Here is a 14,272-nt window from a genome sequence, read left to right as displayed (position 1 = left end):
GTAGAACAGCATGCTAGAATAGGACTAAGGATCTAGGATGATGCCTTATGTGCTTGCTTTATGTGTTTCAGCTTGATAAGAATTTCATGCTAGTAATGAGTAGACAGTAGTAGGATAGCCTGTGTAGGTTATGCCTGATAGTATGAGCTTAGCATTGTATGCTAGTACAGTTTCTCGTTATGAGAATAGTTTTGCCTGAGTATGTTTCCTTTATCCGAATGCTGCTTGCTTTGTGCTTTGTGGGACTCTGAGTGATGGGAGTTAGCCATTAGGTGAATACGTCACACCACATGAGATCAGGGTTGAATAATCTCAGAGTGCTGGATTTGGCCCTATTGCGCAGATCTTGTTTGAGTCCAACCGTTGTAGGGACGAGTCTTTTACTTGAAGGATTATCTGAGCCTCGTCACATGTGATGGTATTCAGGTGGTGGTTAATTGGCATTACAAGGAGGCCTTCAGCAGCTGAGGACTGTTTGGGTAGAGTCAGAGGTTCCCTAGGGCAAGCCTGGGATGAGAGTAGCAGAGATCAGTAGTAGAGAAAAAGGGGGACTTGGTGGAGTTGAGGTAACTCTTGAGGAAGGTATGGATAGATGTGGAAGGTAGTATGGGCCCGTACTACTGAAAGCAGAGGATCCGTACTCGATTCAAGAGGGGCCAAGGCAAAACCAGGGAACTAGTAGAGGGTTTGAGAGATCCCTCAACAGCAGTGTGTGAGATCCCTCGAGTTTGGATGAGTATTGTGGTGTTAGTGATGGCAAGTTACCGAGTATAGTGACGCTACATGGTAGACCAGATGGTAGTTCTGGTGATGACAGGGGATCAGGCTCGGACTCTGGAGTCGGGCAGATTGATGATCAGATGAGAGAGTTCATTTCATTTGAGAATTTTGCGCAGTATCACTGACCAGACTCCTGTGATCCTCAGTGTGATCAAGGAGGGCATTATGGAGATTTGTGATGAGAGGCCGAGTGCATTCTGCACTGAGATAGCAGTCATGATAGAGACCCGTACGTTGATGTTTCGGGAATTCACAATTTGTGAGGCTTCAGATTGTCAGGGGGTTAGGGACCCCATTGTTAGCGGCAAATGGTTGGCAGATGTTGCCAACACATTTTGTACCAGATGTTGTCTCGAAAGGAGACAAGATTTGACTTACTTCCTATCTCCTGAGGGATAGAGCACGAGATTGATAGGAAGAGGTTGGTAGTGAGTTGAGTTGTGACGTGGTTGATGTTATGTCATGAGATGACCAGACCAGATTATGGGCAGAGTGTGCCCAGGTGATTGAGGCGCAACAGTTGGCGCAAGAGTTGTCAGATCTCCACCAGAAGACTAAGACTGTGGCAGAGATCACTGCCAAGTCTCGGGAAAGAGCTTATATGGTACCATAGTATGCAGCAGATGAGGAAATAAAGAAGGTAAGTTATCATAACATACTGTAGAATTATAGCAGGGAGATTGTGAGTATCTCGGGGTGCAAGACCCTAAATGATATGACTTCCATATCTTGAGAGCGGGATATGGACTTGGAGCACATTGGTAAGAGGGAACCAGATTAGTTACTCATATTGAAGGGTCTCGAGAGGAGACCCAAGATTTCGGATTAGCTTCCGAGAGACCAGTAGGACCAAATTCGGTGTAGCACTTGCGGGAGTAGGGAGTACAACGTCATCTTGGTTTATTCCAAGACTGAGGAGTAGCACGAGAAGCACCTGAGGGACGTGCTAGAGACTTTGAGGAGGGAGAGAAATTTTGCAAGCTTCTCTAATTATGAGTTCTGGTTGCGCGGGGTGCAATTTCTTGGGCACCTTGTCAATCAGAAGGATATTCTAGTCGATCCGGCTAAGTTAGAGGCCATGATGCAGTGGGAGATTCCGAGGTCTCCAATTGAGATTCGGAGCTTCCTGGGTTTAGCGGGTTATTACCGGAGATTTATTCGAATTTTTAGAGTTGTGTGATCTTTTGGATTAGCTAGTGTTAAAACACTAGCAATGGTAAGTGTGGTTTCTAGCAGATTGGTCATGGGTGGCGAGAAGGATTGGGAATTCTTCCAGTGTTGTGTGATGTAGGGCATTAGCTGAATCAAAGTGGGGGAGAATCATCCAAGGATTCAGAAGCGAGGCAGTTTTGAGACTAGGATAAGATTCGCATCCTTATTGGGAAGGAAGATAGCCCAAGTGGTTGTATGGTTTGAGGATAGTGTGAGATGGAAGTTCGGAAAAGCGTGCCAATAAAGAGATCGCGTTCTCGTGATGTTACTATAAGCCTTAGGGAATCAGGTTTGGGATTCCATTCAGGACATGAGTTCAGTTGAGTGCGGGGCAAGCGCGTGTTCGATCCAGTATCAGAGTGTTGTAAGCCTGCGGGTGTAGCCGTAGCATTCACTAGTAGTCAGATAGCATCAGAGTGTTGTAAGCCTGCGGGTGTAGCCGTAGCATTCACTAGTAGTCATATAGCATCAGAGTGTTGTAAGCCTGCGGGTGTAGCCGTAGCATTCACTAGTAGTCAGATAGCATCAGAGTGTTGTAAGCCTGCGGGTGTAGCATTCACTAGTAGTCAGATAGCATCAGAGTGTTGTAAGCCTGCGGGTGTAGCCGTAGCATTCACTAGTAGTCAGATAGCATCAGAGTGTTGTAAGCCTGCGGGTGTAGCCGTAGCATTCACTAGTAGTTAGATAGCATCAGAGTGTTGTAAGCCTGCGGGTGTAGCTGTAGCATTCACTAGCAGTCAGATAGTATTAGAGTGTTGTAAGTCTGCGGGTGTAGCCGTAGCATTCACAAGATTAGCAGATAGTACTAGAGTGATGTGAGTCTGTGGGTGTAGCCGCAGCCTTCACTAGGTTGGTAGATAGCGTGAGTGCGTTGTTAGGACGCAGAAAGATCAGTAGTACTCACCATTTCAGGTATAGCAGTAAGGATATGGAAATCCATGGATTGGATTTCGGAATTTCCCAAATGGATTAGACCTGGTTAAGCCAGTGATAAGACTGTAGAAGCGCCACTACAGAGAAGAGAGCAGAGAAGCAGTGGACTGCTTGAGGTCATTTATGACATAAGGCTACCATTGATCATGTAGCAATCGCGTTTAGCTTTGGGTTTTGGTGACGTCAGGATTCGACGCATGGAACGAATTAGTTAGAGCAGAAGGCCGTTAGGGCCACAGTGTCAGGATAAGTAGTAGCAGCTAGATCCATAGAAGAATTTCATCCAGAAGTCGTGCGAGGCGGCTAAGTAGGGGTCCTTTGGCTCCGCAGCCGGGCTGGAACCCGGTATTTAAGATGATTGGCAGAAAATTGAGACCAAGTAGGTCTCGGTAGATGTTGGGAAGCAGCCATGTGGCAGCATATAGTTTCAGACAGTTCAGTGTTTCAGGCAGATCAGGGATTCAGACAGTTTTGGGTCTCCATCAGTGATGGTATTTGAGGATCTCATGTATGATAAGCGTAAGAGATTGCTGAGTAATTCTCAGTCACCCACTGCGGGGTTCCGCTATAATGATTCAGTATGAGTGGTCTGTTAGGGATTCAGATCATCAAGAGATAGCAAACGTCAGACAGAGTACATGAGAGCTTGTTGCGAGGGATTAGTTCGCCTGCAGATATTAGGGCTTTGTGATGATTGGTCATAGCTACCCTGAGAAGCTAGGGTGTGCCCAGGATGGTGACCAGGTTACTAGAGTGGTTTGAAGTGAAAGGAATGATTTCAAGGACGAAATCTAATTTAAGTGGGGGAGAGTTGTAACGCCCCGTTTATTTAAATAAATTAATAAATATAATTCCCGGACTAATTTGTGAAGAGTTTTGATAGTGGGGGCTGTTTAGTAAATTACAGAGTTGATTTGAGAAGAATATAAGATGCGGGGGTATGTTTGGTAATTAACGGGACTTATTATGAAAGGGAATTATGGAATCAGGGGCAAAAAGGATAAATTTTGGATCTAATTTGAAAAGAATTAATGGGGAGGGACCATAATGGGATTATAGCGCACAAGTTTGAAATGGATACGGGATGAACCCGTCACATTGATCCTCCCGTTATTTTGGAGACATGAAACCCTAATCCTACAAAAAATGTTCCAGCCGTCGGCCGCCTCTCCCGCTTCTCTCTCGTTTATTGATCGGCAAGTGTTAATCGACCGCCGCTTGCATCTCAGGTCCGATCGCCGACTGCTACACTGCCGATGAAGGTCGCCTTGCGACGTCTGCTGCCGGAAATGTCGGGGGCCGCTAGAGAACCGTCGAGAACCAGAGACAAACCCGTTACTCGTCGTAGGTGGGTCGTGAGCCACCAGAAACTCTTGGTTAGTCCTCTGCAAACCACCCTCTTCTCCCTCTTTCGTTGTTTACTGTGGGTAAGACGCCGGAAGCGTCATTGTCGACGTCGGTGGTTATGGGGCCGATGTGTGCGACTTTTCGATGATAACAGCCTCCTAGTCGGCTGTTGGGGGCTTGATCTCGAGTCGTTTCAAGTATGTGTTGCTGCCACAGGTTGTATGTGTAAGCTCAGACCTAGAAACCCATCGCCACCACCTCATGATGGTGGTTGCCATCGTTTTCTGCCCCATTTGCCGCCACTAGCCACCGTAGGAGGTGGCTGTGTGTGTGTGTGTGTGCTTATTAATTATGTTGTAGTATGCGTGATTTTGGGCAGGAACCACCGCCGCCACCGTTGGAAGTGGTGGCTGCCGTCGCTGTGCCGCTGTTTGATGACCGGAAAATGGAGGAAGAACCCACCATGGCCGCCAGCCATGGTGGCTGCCGCCATGGTGTGTGGGTGTGATTAGTTTGTGTGTGTTTAGATTATTTTAGTGTGTGTGTGTGTGTGTGGGTATTGAGATTTAGCATTGTAAAATGTAATTTGAATTTGGAATAATGAAAATGAAATAAACCACCACCGTAAGGTGGTGGCCGCCGCCTCGAACCGCCATTGACCACCACTACCTGAGGTGGTAGTGGGTGGTGCCCCACAAGCAAAAACCCTAATGGGCCTAGAGATTAATTTTGGGCTTATTGGGCCATGTTTGAGTGAAAACCCTAATTAGGGTTTAGAAAACCCTAATTGTGAGTAATTGGGCCTTAGACTTATTGGGCCCACTTATGGGCCATTGGGATTGGATTGTGAATTAAGCCCAAATTATTCCATGCTATTTATCTAATAGAGTAAATGAATTAATTGATTAAGTCCTTAATGGGTTAAGTGAGGAAACCCTAAACTTGAGAAGTTATGGGGACACACACACACGAGAATTATTTAATAAGTGAAACATTAAATAATAATCATTGGCAGAAATTAACCTAAGCAATAATGGACTCAATGGATTAAGTCCTTAGTGGATTAAGCCCTTAATGGGTTAAGTGAGAAACACTTAACCCTAGTTATCATTTGATGTGAAACCCTAATTTCACTTGGGCTTTGTGTTGGGCCATCCGAGAATAATCAAATGGACTAGAGTAATTAGTTGGGCTTTAGGGTAAGGCCCATATGAAGGATTGGGCCCAATTTGGAAAATTGGGCCATGGATGGGCTATAGTTAGGGCCGAGAGGATTGTATGATATTGGGCCCTTAAAATGGGACATGTTGGACTAGACTGAACATTTGGGCCTTAAGGGAAGTCCATGTAGAGGTTTGGGCCCAATTTGGAAAATTGGGCCATATGTTGGCCTTTGATCCCTAGTTGACTTTGGGCCTATGGATTGGGCCTTGGGCTTGGGTAAGCCAAGCTAGGGGTAATGTAGTAATTATCCAAAGCATGTATTTATAGTTATGTGTTAGAACCCAATTATTAATTGGGTGTTATTTGGTGTTGACAGTTCGGGAATCTGTCAACCAGCAGCTGGGGTGGAGTCTGCGGGACTTCAGCAGTGTGGGATTGTGTCTACGGGACTTCAGCATTGTGAGGTGAGTTTCCTTCCAGTAGGAACGGGTCTAAGGGCACAATGTCGGCCCGTTCAGTTAGCAGTGGTTTCAGGACTTCGGTCCAATGCAGTAGTTAGTATGTTTGACGCCTCCGTGGCTCAGACAGGATTTATGTGTTTATGCTAGTTGATATGTTATGCTATGCTGTGTTCATTCAGTCAGCTTCAGACTTCGGTCCGATGTAGGGGACAAGGTCCCAATCAGTCAGCTTCGGACTTCGGTCCGATGTAGGGGACAAGGTCCCAGTCAGTCAGCTTCGAACTTCGGTTCGATGGAGGGGGCAAGGCCTTAGTTAGCCCGGACTTCGGTCCGATGCAGTGGGCAGGGCCCAGTATGTGGTTTATATGTTATTGCATGGTATGTGGTAGTTTGGGGGAGCTCACTAAGCTTCGTGCTTATGGTTTTCAGTTTTGTTTCAGGTACTCAGTTTTTCAAAGGAGGAGCTCGGAAAGATTGCAGTGCACACACCATTTGTTCAGCTTGGGATGTTTATACTCTGATATATTTGACAATTGTTAAGATATTTTGAGATACATTCTTTATAATTCTTATATGACGATTGATGAATATGGTTTTATTACTATTTTTAAAACGAAATTTTCAGACTGTATTTTTGGGATGTTACAGATTGTTTGTACCAAACACCAAATCGAAAATCAACTAACATCAAGCAAACAAACAAAAATTTATTGGATTATTATTATTAGTAGTAGTATTATTATTATTTTTATTATTATGTGAAATCTGTATTAAAGTCTTTTTATTGTACCCTAATTTACGAAAAAGCCCCAAATTAAAATTTGTTTATGAAAGAACATAAATTACCGGTAAAAAGTGACGATTTGGCCTTTTTTCCCCGGTTTACCGGTTTCATTGCTAACACACATGGTCATTAAATGCGCTAGAAAAATCTCTATTAAAACTTATTATTTTACCCTAATTTACGAATAAGTCCCAAACTGAATAATTGTTTACGAAAAATCATGAATTACCGGTAAAAGTGTTGATTTGACCATTTTCTCCCTATAACACACATTTTACCGGTTTCATTGTTGACCTAGACTCTAGTCATTAAATGAGCTAATGAGATTAATATAATGGGTTATATAATGTTACGTTTAATGTAAATCTTGATATTTATCTCATCATCTCATTTAATGATTAGGCGTCTATATCAACAGTAAAACCGATAAAATATGTGTTATCGGGAAAAAAGGCAGGAAATAAGTTGATGAGATGGATATGATAAGTTACATAAAATTAAAGAAGACAATTTCAGATTTCTTATAAACTTAAAAAGTGATGAAGTAGTTGCTAGTTTATGTAATTATTTTAGTCCTCGTTGGATGCATTTCATGTTCCAAAAAATATACAATGTAACCGGATATCAAGTTTTACGGTAGACGTAACATTATATAACTCATCATATCCATCTCATTAGCTTATTTAATGACTATGTGTCCATGTCAGTAATAAAACCGGTAAAATGTGTGTTATAAGGATAAAAAGAGAAAAATCATTATTTTTACCGGTAATTCATAGTTTTTCGTTAATAAATTTTAGTTTGAAACTTATTTATAAATTCTGGTAAAATAATGAGATAATGAAGATTTCTCCGGCTCATTCCAGATAAATAATAAAACAAGTATTCCAGGAAAAAAATGATCAAATAGTCACTTGTATGGATAATTCATGATTTTTTATAAACAAATTTTAATTTGAGATTTATTTATATAAACTAATATGAATTTACTTCAGATTTCTATATTATTATTGTTTTAATATAAGGAAATCTACAAAAAAAAAATCCCAAACTTTTGGAAAAGTTTTAAAAAAGTCCTAATTTTTTTTTATAACAGAAATATCTCATTATTTTGAGAAAATCATATAATTTGTCATTTGCAATTCCAATATAAAAAATGATTTTTTTTCGTTAATTTGAGGAAAATATTAAATAATTTGAACTTTTCTGTTTAAAAAAAAACTTTTAAAACTTTATTGAATTTTTTTTTCAAAAAATATGAGATTTTTTAGATATCTCTTAAATATAAAACAAAGTTAAAATATCTGGTTTTTATGTTTTTATTATTTTATATATAAGGTTCTATGGTGTAGTGGTTAGCACTCTGGACTTTGAATCCAGCGACCTGGGTTCGACTCCCGGTAGGACCTCTTTTTTTTCTTTTTTAAAAGAGTTTGGCGAAAAAGTGAGAGCCACGTTTTATCGGCAAACTTTGTTTTTATTCTTTATTTTGAATATAGACGAAGCTCCCTTGCAAAACATAGAACCCTACTAGAACCAGCTAAAACCCCAAACGCTTTTTACAACAATGGAGCTCTGCACTTCTACTCGTTGCATCCCAAATCGTCTACCAAATCTTACATCCTTTACCCCTTACAGAACTTGCTTGCAATGGAAATTCTCTGTCCCTTTGAAACCAAACTCGATTTCGCGCAACAATCAAGGTGCACATTCTCTCACTCGTAACTGTTTTACTCATCTGCTTTTTTCGTTCAATTTTCGATTCGTGATCTTTAAATACACTTCATAAATCGAATATTGTTAGATATAATTAGTTTCTGGATCATTTTGGCTTCTACCTGCGAGTATAGGGCTCAGATCTCTTTGAATATACTGCTTTCAAGGAAATATGTAATTTGATGATTCTAGTACATAAAAACGCTGTATTCTGGTTTGCTCCTTGTTAACCCTAAACTTACAGTATTAATTGCTCTGTACGATTGCGTCAATTGTGGCCAAAATGATGAATTTCAGGACAAAATCTGTAAAATTTTTTGTGTTGATAAGTAATATATATTTCTCCCCCACATTAAGTTCATCAACACATACTTATTCATCCCAAGGATGTGCAACATGAAAATTGAAAATCAACAATGACCTAGAGGAGATTGGTTTCATGGAAAACGAACTGATTCTCAATTTCTCATTATCTCATATACTTTGCTTTATAGGGTCACGCCATTACAACTACTCTTCTATAAAAGCATCAGCGTCTGATGAAACATCAAGTGGAGCAAATCAGTATGTCAAAGAAGAACCAAAAGTACTCAACTACTCACCAGTAGAAGAATCACCTAATCCTGATGAATCATCAAATGGAGCAAATCAATATGTCAATGAAGAACCTGATAGTGGAGTGACAGAAGCTCAATCTGATGAGAAAAGTGGATTTGGAGGATTTAGTCTATTCAAAGATGATGATGATGCCACATCAGATGATCAATTCCCTCAGTTTGATTTTCTAAACAAACTCAATATGGAGGTATGCTATTGCTTAATGCTTTTACTCATAGATATAATCTTACAACAACTTTATCAATCTTTTCTTTTTGATCTATGAATTGACTACATACTTTTACTTGTTTTGTAGTTGGATTTTGAGGACACCTTTTCAATTTCTTTACTAGGTGTAGGTGGTGTTACAGCCTTATGGTTAACTGCATCAATAGTTGGAGCCATTGATAATATACCTTTGGTATGTTATTTACTTTTTATATTTGCTAATATAAAATCATAATATATCTTATAAAAATTAATCTCATTTTTTGTGTTTATCAGTTCCCAAAATTGATGGAAGTTGTAGGCCTTGGCTACACTATCTGGTTTAGCACACGCTACTTGCTCTTTAAGGTATATTATATAGGCAATAAATAGCAACATATTTTCATTTATTTTGTTTATTACAATTTGCAGCATCCTATTTTTATTTATTTTGCAGAAAAACAGAGATGAATTGGCATCAAAGATCGAAGAAATTAAGCAACAGGTTTTGGGGTCGAAAAATTGACATGTGAGACCTTTTTACATAACTCTAGATTGCATACTAGTTTTTTTAGTTATAATAGGATAATGCTTATATGTGAATAAATATCAAAATATGAGGCTGTGTCTGTTTTTTTTTTTTTTTTTATAGTTGAATATGGAGAATTGAAGTATTTTGAATTTTTGAGATGAGTTGTCTAAGTTTTAAAATTTATGATTATATAAAGTTGTTCCCTTTTAGCTTATTAAATATAATTGCAAGTTTATAGCTATGATTATATGCATGACAATTCTTGTACGTGATGTGATAATATGGTTTGATAAGATAAATGATATTTTAAAAATATTTTGGGCATGTTTGGCAATGAGTTTTTGATAGTTTTCTTTGGAGCTATTAAAGAAAAACTTGAAGGGTGACAATTCATAACATATACACTATCAAAATATAAAACATGAAACAAAAATAGGATGAAATTCAATTTTAAATTTGTGTTCCTGTCAACTTTTAAAAAACATAATGTCATATTCGTGTTCAAAAAGTCGATATGATGTTAACATTTGTTTGTCGTGGTTTTTATGATTAGTTATGAATTAAATAAACTAAAAGTTTATTTCATTTTATCTTTATCTTTTTTTTTGTTTTGTTGGTCGTTTATATCGTATTATAATTGAATCGTTTTTGTGTTATTACTCAAAAAACGATGTGTCATATATTGTCATGTTCGTATTATATAAAAAATTATCATGTCGTGTGAGGTAAAAACACGATATAACTTGTCAATTTATCACCCTAATAACTTTCAATAATATATAATAGAATCCAATCCCAAATTTTATTTTAACATGCTGATAAAGTAATAAGAAATACCTATGATATATTTTTTATGTGACGAATGAATGCCATCAAGAGGGTATGGTTTATTTGGATTTTTTAAACATTTTTCATATGATACAAGAAAAAAAATAGTTGTTTCAAAAAAGTTTTTCACTAATATCAAATTTTATAGGGAAAATGACTTGTCATGGTAATTATTTTTTCGTTTTGTTCATGTTTATACAACCTTTTTTTTTAAAAATTTGACAATTTTAACTTGTTAAATCTGTTCACATATTACCATTGTCACCTACTATAACAACTAAAAATGGTAATATATGAACAATTTAACAAGTTAAATGGTTAATGTATTTAAAAAAAATTGCCTAAATATGAACAATTTCTTTTTTTCTTTTTATAAATTTCTTAAGACTTTTTATAATTTCTTATAATATTTTTATGATATTTTTTCCTATAAGGTTTTTCTAATACAATATTTTAATTTGTTCTTATATTTTTTTATAACTTTTTTCTATACTTTCATAAAATTTAGTACAAATGCTTTTAAAACAAATATTTTCTAAATGTTATTAATTTTTCTTACAAGATTTTAACTTTTTTTTTCTTGTATTCTTTCTTTCTTTTTATTTATTATTTTTTTTTACATTTCATATAATTTTTTTATAACTTTCATACAATTCATTCTAAACTTTTTTACAACATGTTTAAAGTGTTTAACAAATTTTATATAACATTTTAATATTTTTTTATAATATTTTAAAATACTTTCGTTAAATACTAGTTTAAAACGATGTATTAAAAAAAATAAAAGTTTATAATTTTCTAATTAAAAAGTATTAAAATGTTGTAATACTTTTAAAACATTTATATTATATAGATTTTTTTTGTTTTTAAATTTGCTATGTAATATTTTCTTTTTATCTTTTTAAAAGACCATCCATACTTATTGTTACATATTTAATTAATTTATTTTTATTGTTAGATACTGTTAATTTAAAAATATTGTATATGTTTAAAAGCAAATATATATATATATATATATATATATATATATATATATATATATATATATATATATATATATATATATATATTTATTTATTTATTAATTAAAAAAAAGTTTAGAAATATCAATATTTACAAAACAAAAGGATATTTATTAATTAAAAAAAAGTTTAGAAATATCAATATTTAATTATATTTACAACATTATGAATATTTTAAAAATAACGTTTGAGAAAAAAAAATAATACAAACAAATAAGAAAAATAAAATCACTATTAAAAGTGGGGTAAATGACTTATTAGGATAATGAACTTTTCGTTTTGTTCATATTTAAAAAAATTTTGTTTTTTTACACATTTGACCATTTAACTTGTTAAATGTGTTTACATGTTATCATTGTTACCTGAGATAGCCGGTGACAATGGTAATATATAAACACATATAAAAAAAATTAAATGGTTAAATATATAAAAAAAAAAAGTTGATTAAATGTGAACAAAATGACAAAATAAAGTCATTTTCTCATATTTATATACATATATTCTTGCTTATTAAATTCAATGTCGATTGCAAAAAGATGTTGTAACATAAAACATTCTTAATTAGAACTTATCATAAATGAAAGGATAAATTAATAGCAACAAACATGACGATATACTTGGTCAATATGAAAGCTATGAAAACACCCATATCCCGATGCATCATCAGGATCCTTATATAACATATCAACGCCTTCTTCATCCTTCTACCATATCCATACCTTCAACCATTGTGGAGGCCAAAAGTAAAACATGTGAAAAGAAAAAATAATAAGTTGAGAAGAAAAGGGCAGCAAAAATGGAGGACGACATCGACATGCTCAGTGATATACCCGAAGCCTTGCAACTTCGTATCCTCTCTTGTCTTGACGCGAAACAAGCTGTTCAAACATCGATGTTGTCAAGAACTTGGGTTTCTTTGTGGACTAAGATCCCAGTTCTTGAATTCAGACGCCTTTCTTTCAATAAACTCGATGTGTTCAATACATTCGTCAACAAGGTTTTATGTCGCCGTGATCATTTAGCCAAGTTGGACACGTTGAAGTTCATCGCCCACAAAACAAGTACTCAGATTTTAAAGAGTGTTTTTGATTACGCGTTTTCGCATGGTGTCAAGCAGTTGGAAGCATCCATTGTCTTTGGTGGAAACATTGCATGGCCACTTTCTGTATGTGACTCCTTGAGGAGTTTAAAACTGGTATCATGGTCTGATCGGATCAAGTGCCCGTTTCTACAAGGATCTACATCATTCAAGAATCTCACTGTTATATACCTCAAAGGTGCACTCATAACGGATGTTGAACCATTCTCAGGGTTTCCGATGTTGGAGAGTTTGACATTGCTTAGTTGTGGTCTTTGTAATAGCAATAAAACTCTTAGGATACACAATCTTCGACTTTGGCATTTGATAATCTCTACGGGAATGAGCTGCATGAAACTTGAGACTCCAAGACTCAGATTCTTGAAGTATCGAGGGTATGATTTCCCAAAACATGAGGGTCTTAGTGTTCTTGAGACCCTGGTGATTGGTTATTGGGGTTTTTACAACCGTAAACATATTTACAAGCGTCAGGAGAAGCGAGTCTTAGAAGATCTGCTGTTTTTCTTCTCTGGTCTTCATAATGTCAAATCGTTAACGCTTTACTCGCCTATTGCTCTTCTTCTAAATTTCTATCCTGATGAGTTGATGAAGCGTAGTTCACCCTTTCGGGTGTTGAAGAACGTGAAGATGGAATTTCCGGTTCATTGTGGTCGAGCGCTTGACGTATGTGACGACTCATGTAAGGAATCGGCGTTTAAATGTGTGAAAGATTACTTGCTCCAGCATGTTCCTGATGCCGAATTTACGATCACTCTTCTTAAAGCAGATGAATGGTACGATGACGATATTTGATATATTTTTGGGTTTAATTGACTTACTCAGCAATCATTGCCACGTAATTTGTTCATAGGATTTAAGAAAGGAGTAGATCGAGAGATCTTTCAATAATTGACATTTGATTAAACTATTAGAACAATTGTTCTTGCAAATCACATGGAGATCGCATGTCAATAAAATTAACCCAATTTCTTTCAATTGTTCAAAGTTTAGTTGCAAACTTGCAATGCTAGTTGGGTTTTATATTATTTATATCGTTTTCAGTTTAAATGACAATTCATATACCACTAAATTAAAAAAGACTATTACATTTACTAGGTTATAACTCGTGTACTACACGGAATCTGCAAAGTAAAATAACATTTTAATAGGCATAATAATAATTAATAATTGATTTGCAAACATTTAATTTTTAAAAAGTAAGATATTTTGTCAGTTATATAGAACACACTCATCTGAATATTCCTATTTGATTTATATACCAAGTAAAAATTTGTATTACTCAATCCAACCATCTTTTATATCCTTCAATCCAACATATATCTTTCAAAAATAGGCTTTAAAATTAGAATATGCATTCTCCTCATCATAACTCCTTTTTATCAATGTTAACTCATACTCCCTTCAATCTAATATAATGTATATTCAATGAGGTTGAGAGTTAAGGTTTCGTTCGACATTTAAATAGATAGTATATGAGAGAAAGAGAGATATTGTGTGTGTGTGTGTTTGTGTGTGTCTTGTTCTAAATATTGCTATTTTGAATTAAAACTAAAAGTTTATTTGATATTTTTGTTTAAAAATAAAAATATA

At 36.1% G+C, this 14,272-nt stretch overlaps 2 protein-coding genes and 1 non-coding gene across 3 annotated transcripts; all 3 read left to right on the top strand.

Annotated features, from left to right (window-relative positions):
- The first annotated feature begins 8,018 nt into the window (after positions 1–8,018).
- Positions 8,019–8,090, top strand: TRNAQ-UUG (transfer RNA glutamine (anticodon UUG)). The gene has a single exon. It is a non-coding gene; the product is annotated as a tRNA-Gln (tRNA).
- A 52-nt stretch (positions 8,091–8,142) lies between these two features.
- On the top strand, positions 8,143–9,974 carry LOC111883448 (protein CURVATURE THYLAKOID 1D, chloroplastic). The gene is made up of 5 exons (XM_023879783.3): positions 8,143–8,384; positions 8,892–9,202; positions 9,311–9,415; positions 9,499–9,570; positions 9,659–9,974. Exons 1-5 carry the CDS (start codon positions 8,249–8,251, stop codon positions 9,725–9,727), a joined length of 693 nt encoding a protein of 230 aa, XP_023735551.1. The 5' UTR covers positions 8,143–8,248; the 3' UTR covers positions 9,728–9,974.
- A 2,405-nt stretch (positions 9,975–12,379) lies between these two features.
- Positions 12,380–13,474, top strand: LOC111886582 (putative F-box/LRR-repeat protein At5g02930). The gene has a single exon (XM_023882829.1). The coding sequence runs from the start codon at positions 12,380–12,382 to the stop codon at positions 13,472–13,474; it is 1,095 nt and encodes a 364-aa protein (XP_023738597.1).
- The last annotated feature ends 798 nt before the right edge of the window (positions 13,475–14,272 follow it).

The sequence above is a fragment of the Lactuca sativa genome, chromosome 2 (assembly GCF_002870075.4).
Source record: "Lactuca sativa cultivar Salinas chromosome 2, Lsat_Salinas_v11, whole genome shotgun sequence".
NCBI lineage: Eukaryota > Viridiplantae > Streptophyta > Magnoliopsida > Asterales > Asteraceae > Lactuca > Lactuca sativa.
The sequence above is the reverse complement of the archived record's forward strand: the minus strand, read 5'-3'. Positions and strand labels throughout refer to the sequence as shown.

What these genes read in the sequence shown, in the direction of transcription:
- LOC111883448 (XM_023879783.3), top strand. Translation starts at nt 8,249, where the DNA reads ATGGAGCTCTGCACTTCTACTCGTTGCATCCCAAATCGTCTACCAAAT. An exon ending in TAAACAAACTCAATATGGAG is followed by an intron (nt 9,203 to 9,310) that starts GTATGCTATTGC and finishes CTTGTTTTGTAG; the next exon opens with TTGGATTTTGAGGACACCTT. An exon ending in CCATTGATAATATACCTTTG is followed by an intron (nt 9,416 to 9,498) that starts GTATGTTATTTA and finishes TGTGTTTATCAG; the next exon opens with TTCCCAAAATTGATGGAAGT.
- LOC111886582 (XM_023882829.1), top strand. Translation starts at nt 12,380, where the DNA reads ATGGAGGACGACATCGACATGCTCAGTGATATACCCGAAGCCTTGCAA.